This window comes from Drosophila nasuta, chromosome 2R, assembly GCF_023558535.2.
Source record: "Drosophila nasuta strain 15112-1781.00 chromosome 2R, ASM2355853v1, whole genome shotgun sequence".
In the NCBI taxonomy this organism is placed as follows: Eukaryota; Metazoa; Arthropoda; class Insecta; order Diptera; family Drosophilidae; genus Drosophila; species Drosophila nasuta.
Genome location: NC_083456.1, coordinates 16,896,224 through 16,902,233, shown reverse-complemented (window position 1 = coordinate 16,902,233; position 6,010 = coordinate 16,896,224). Strand labels below are relative to the sequence as shown.

Sequence of the window (6,010 nt, the reverse complement as noted above, 5' to 3'; positions counted from 1 at the left end):
ACAGCGGCGGATGGCTTCCATTTGCTTATTGGAATTTAAGAATTTGAATGCATGCCAAACATATATCTAGTTGACTATTTTACAGGGTATACAAATCAATATATTATTTGCTGCAATTGATTAAATTTACGCAATTTAATTAACAACTAGAAACTGGTGTTCATTTGCTCTTTAGTTGCCATGAACTTCGCCTGCTTCTACGAAGTGTAATCTAGATCAAGCAACACTCAATATTAAGTATACGCTCAGTGGTCGTGGCTCTACTTCAGCTTCAAAGGAAAGGAAATTGAAAGCCTAGCTCGTTCGCAGAAGTGTTAAAAGGCATTGCGTAACATGAATCTTATTTTATTAATACGAGTTGCACAGAATACGAACTATGAGGCTATCTTTTTATGCTATGTTCTCTACAATTAGAGTAAATGTGCCTACGCTGCAGGCAAGTATTTGGGACCAGAGAGAACCTTAGATGGAGTCTGAGACTGGGCTTGGCCCACCTCTGCTGCGACTGGCGCTGAGCTAAAGTCTAGCACTGGTGCCACGCCCTCGTCCGAACTGCGTGAACTGCCGCCCAGAGCATCGAACTGTTGCTGGATGAGCTGCTGGGCACGCACAGCATCCTCGGGAGTGCGGTACTTGACAAAGTGCACCTCGGGCTTGTGTGTGTTACTCTGGCTCTCGGTCTGCAGCCTCTGAGCCAGCTCACCGACATCCGCCTGCTTGGTGAGCACATAGATGGCGGTGCGTTGCTCACTCGACTGCTTGGCCAGCTGGAGTGCGGCATTTGTGAGACCTTGTTGCTCGGGTGACTTGATGAAGAGCACGCGAAGATTACGCTTCAGCATCTGGGCAATGTTCTGAGTGGCCTCGCGATCGGCAAACTCCTCTTCGGGTGCGCTATACGTAAAGAATTCTTTGTTGAACTCATCGCCAATCAGCTGCTGCTGCTGCTGCTGCTGTTGCTGTTGCTGTTGCTGTTGCTGTTGTTGTTGCTGCTGTTGTTGCTGCTGCAGTTGCTTCTGTTGATGTCCCTCTCTGCTGAATCCCGTTGCCTCATTATCAATTAGTCCAGCAAAACGACGGTCGACGCCAGCCGTCTGATAATTATAACCCAACTTTGCTGCGCTTGCTGCAGCAACCAACAAAAGTAACTGCGAAAGAGAGAACAAAAAAAAACAGTTAGTTGTATCCACGGTGATATTTGGGGATTTGGGACTTACCAGAAATCCACGCATCATGAGCTTAAATTAGTTTTGTTGCAGTGTGGATCTGTTGCGTGCTACTCGAAGTTGCAAACTGGCGTGCAGTGTTGAGGGTTTGCTGATTTTTATACGCTCATTTAATTTCGCTGGACCAAAAAAATAGCGAAATAGTGAAAATTCGTAAATTGTAACTATGATAAATGATGCGAACGCTCAGCTGAAGATTCGGTTTCGGTTTCGGTTTGTGTTTCTGTTTTGGTTTCAATTTCAGTTCCCATTTTGATTTCATGCTCGATTTCAGACTGTTGCAATCAAAACAACGAAGATGTCGAACACAACACAACACAAGACAGCAAAAGACAACACATGTTAGGAGAGAAGACAACAAACACTATACAACAAGCCGCAGTTAATCAAAGATAAATGAGCATTTAAGCGTTAACACTGCGCCTCGAGGCTGCCCCAGTGGGGCGTTGGTTGCTGCGCTGCTGTTACATAAACTCCAACTCGGCCAAAAAACTACTCGTGTTTCGGCGGTTAAACTACAAAGCGACTGTGTGCCACCAAAACTATGCGGAAATATGCATAATTAATTAATTAGTCAACAGGCAGCCAACGAACCAGCCAGCCAACAAGTCGGCAAAATGATTTTGATATTGCATTTCTTTGTTGTTTGATAGTTTGATTTTGAATTTGTCGTTTCTTGCGGCAAACACTTGTAACTATTTAAGTATTTAAGGCAAAGTGCCAACGTAAACAAACCAACTAGATACGCTACTCGCTTGCTGGTCAAGACAACAAGCACAACTGGCTAAGAGCAACAAATTGGCACATTGTCTTGGCAACAAATGCGCTTAAATTAGGCATAAATGGCTCCTTGGAGACATGCACTACATAAACACTACTGCTGCATAAATAATATTTAACAGCAAATACGAATGAGCACGCTCTCTGTTCTCTGTTCTCCGCTCTCCGCTCTCTGCCTGATGCCTAATATTGTTTCCAGGCTTTTGCTAGGTAATTGTCTTGATTGCCGCACATAAATCTGATTACGTCTACATGTGAGTATGTGAGCACTTCTGTGTGTGCGTGTGTAAGTATGTTTATGTTATAGTGGCATAGACGATGCGCTCTAATTGATAATGATTCAGGCAGTCCACAGCCAAATTGCTACTTAGCTGTCAATTCAAATTCATCATAAACAAGCCGAGGCAGAAGACCCAGATTCCAGAATGTTGCCTGCTCAGATTTATAGACGCAACTAAGCAAACAATTCTATCATTGTCCTGGGCAAACAACAGCGACCAGCAACAGGCTAAACCAGGTCCACTCACAATGCCTATTTATGCACATAATGAGATGCCATGCATCAGCATAGACACAGCAGCCAACCAAGCACAGTGGTACGAATAGGCTCAATTTGTGATACAATTATCAACAGTTAATATTTAATTTAATTACTATTTAAATATATATTTCGAACTATTATTTACAATTATTAAATATTAATCATATATTTTCGACAGCCTTCAACTTTGACCTTTTTCTGTGCACCACTATGCGACAGCGTGTGTTCGTTTTCTAGGGCATTGTGTGTACACGGCAGCCATTAGCCATCGCCACTGGCCACTGGAGGGCAGCATTTCCATTTATAAATACTTACAATTTGTTAAAATACAATATAAGAAAATTTTGTCACAGCCTCGAGGCGCAACATCGCTTAATTTAATCACTTTTGTTTCGAGGGGAGGCAGCAAATAGCAAATCGCCAAATACAAAGAGAAAGAGACGCAACAAAGCTGTGAGAGAGATGGCTGTCTGATAGACCCAGAAAGTTTTTTGGGGACTGTTGCTGAGGCACCTGTCATGCCATTGGATATGGACACCCGCCAAAAGCTGCGTGTCCAAAGTTAAATAACATGGCCTAGGGTCACGTTGCCAGGTGCGCTTGTTTTTCTCTCTATCTCTCTTCTCTCGTCTGTCTTTTCTCATTCCAGTTGCTTGTTTATCTTTTCGGCCAAACGCAAACGCAAACAAAACTAAGCTAAAACAATAACAAATAGCAACAAAAAAGCCAGTTATCTGCCAAGATGTCGAAGCATCAATACCCTTTCCAATGAAAAGAATTTGAATTTGTTAGCCAGGCATATTTCTTGATGTTGCCAATGCGCTGATGAAAATGATATACCTTGGCACGCAGAAATAAGTCAGAGAGTCAAAAGTTGCCACGAAATAGACGAGAGCGTTAAAGTAAATTATAAGATTTTCTTTAGGCTACGCATATTGGGCTGTGGAAATTCAGTGTCTATCGATACGAATTCGAAATCTGGAGTGGACTGGGTAATTGATAGCAGCGTGTGCGGTGTTAATTAAAATTTTCGAAGCCACGCGTTCAGCGTTGTTCGACTGCCCTATAAATCATGACATCAACAGCAACAGACAAAGAGAGAGAGAGGAGGGTTGAGAGAGAGGGAGCAGGAGATAGAGAACAACCATAGATACATGTGTAGTATATATACTAGCTAATCATGGCAATTACAGCGACTAAGCACATAAACCATTATCGGTATTAAACGTATGCTTTACGACCAAAGGTTAACATTGCCACCATAATTACAAACACACACACTCAAACACTCGCACGCTCGCACACTCCCATCCACTCACACAAACATTCATATGCAAACACTGTCATGCATTATCAGTTTGGCTGGCAAGTGGCCTAAAACAATTGGAGTTGAATAGTTGGCCACAAATTGTTTAGAGATGTGGCTGCTCTCTTGGCCACTTATCGCGGCTCAATTAAAACGCAATTATCAACAAATTACCAAATGACCAGCAATTGACATTTGTGTCTGGCGCAGGTCAAAGTGCGTTAGCCCAATTTTAGCATTGGCAAAAACTGACCAAAAATACGCATTAATTTTAATGAAGAGTTCGCGTCGTCGTTACTGTGACATCAACATCGACGACTGCGACTGAGACTTTGTCTGTGTCTGTGACTCTGACTGCGACTGCGACTGCGACACACGCGACCCCGGGCAGTTCATTAAAGTGTCAAATACTTTGGCTCGCCGAAGATGTCATGTCCGAAGACGAGCCCCGATAACCCCGCGTTTGGACAGAGAAAAAGTTGTTAAAAAGCAAGCAGCAAATAACGAACAGCAGCGCATAAGAAATATGGCAACAAACCTGTTGCCTGCTGCTGCTGCTGTTGCTGTTGCTGTTGCTGCTGACGACTGCCAACTGTCGACTGCCAACTGCCGACTGGCAACTGCTGCTGAACGCCCCAAACTGACCCGGGCCAAGTTAGCTGTCATTATTAACGTGTCATAAATCAAAAACTTGTTACTTGTTGCCAACTTATTTGCATATCTGCGAAGACAGCGACAACGCCAACGACAACGACAATACACACACACATATATTGTTATGCTCAAACCACTACCAACTTGTTATAAGTAATAATCTTTGCTATTAAAGTTTACCCATCAGTTTAATTGCGCATACGCAGTGTGTGATGGCCAGTGGACGAGCTTCTTCTTCTCACCTAAATATGATTGATGAAGCAGTTACATACGCCAATTACGTATTGCAGCCGGGCCCAGAAAATGTTGGTTTACGAAACCATCCACTTAAGTATACTTAGTAAAGCTGAAATTGCCATTTAATGGGCTAAACCCGAAATGATATGCAAAATTGACAGGCCAAGTAAATGAGTGGCAAAATCGTTTTGTTTTCCATTTTACTATTCATTGGCATTTTAAAGCATGAGCCTAAAATTATGCCAGCCTCAGGCTTCATTGACAGACCAACATCATCGTCATTCTCAACGCCAACGCCTGCCAATGGCAAAGACATTGACGTAAAAGCAAAGCCCGACCCAAAGACGTTGCCCGCCCCCCTCTCTGACTGCCTGCCTGTCTGTCCTGAACGCTAAAAACAATTAGTATGACAATTTATCATATGCCCGCAGCCAAATGATTTATGAAGGCCCAGGCTGCCTACCATACTACGTAACATACAAGAAATGCTCGTAACTTGCCCATTTTGGCCTCCTCAGTCCTGCGAAACAAGCGTTTTGTGTAGGCCGCAATTTTTATTTGTGTTTGCGGGTGCGTCCGATGTTTGCTCATTTCCTTCCTTCCTATGTGATGCCTTTGCCGTTGCCGTTGCCATTGCCCTTGCCGTTGCGTTGCGCAATTTATAGTTAATAAACATTTCCGGCAAACGAAAACTTTTACGCGCCTTTTTTGGGGCAACACTCCCCTCGAGCAAAAGTATCCTTCAATAAGCTTGCTTCACATGGTCGTTTGCCTATTTACGAGCGATTGCCCCTATTTATAGCCTCAAACTAGTAACTCTAAATAAATTAACAAGAAATCTTCAATGCAATAGAGCATCAAATAAATACGGACTTTAAGTTTGTAATTTAGAAACTTAGTTCAAGGCTTTTTCTTAAACAAATAATAAAAGAGTCTCTTTAAGAATACCTAAAAAAAACTTGCTTACAATATTAGCTTAAACTATTTTCCGGCTATTCAATAAGAATTCATTTAGTTCATAAACATTCCATTCTTTTAAGCATTCAGCATCGATAGCCATTTCCATAATAACATTTATACCGTCGTTAACCTGCAACAAACACGATTCGATATATCCCTCTAGCTACAGCTTTTGTTGTGGCATATTAATTGGCTTTAATTAATTATATTTTGTTAGCACCTGGCCAAAATAGTGTTGCATAATTAATAGCTTTTAGCCAAAATAGCACTTGGCTAACATTTAGGAAAACAAGAGAATATTCCAAC

At 42.3% G+C, this 6,010-nt stretch overlaps 1 protein-coding gene across 1 annotated transcript; it reads right to left on the bottom strand.

The window, feature by feature from the left end:
* Nucleotides 1-366: 366 nt before the first annotated feature.
* On the bottom strand, nucleotides 367-1,742 carry LOC132785848 (GATA zinc finger domain-containing protein 10). Its single transcript, XM_060792138.1, has 2 exons — nucleotides 1,218-1,742; nucleotides 367-1,148 (listed from the first exon to the last, which is right to left on the bottom strand). Exons 1-2 carry the CDS (start codon nucleotides 1,233-1,235, stop codon nucleotides 426-428), a joined length of 741 nt encoding a protein of 246 aa, XP_060648121.1. The 5' UTR covers nucleotides 1,236-1,742; the 3' UTR covers nucleotides 367-425.
* Nucleotides 1,743-6,010: the final 4,268 nt, after the last annotated feature.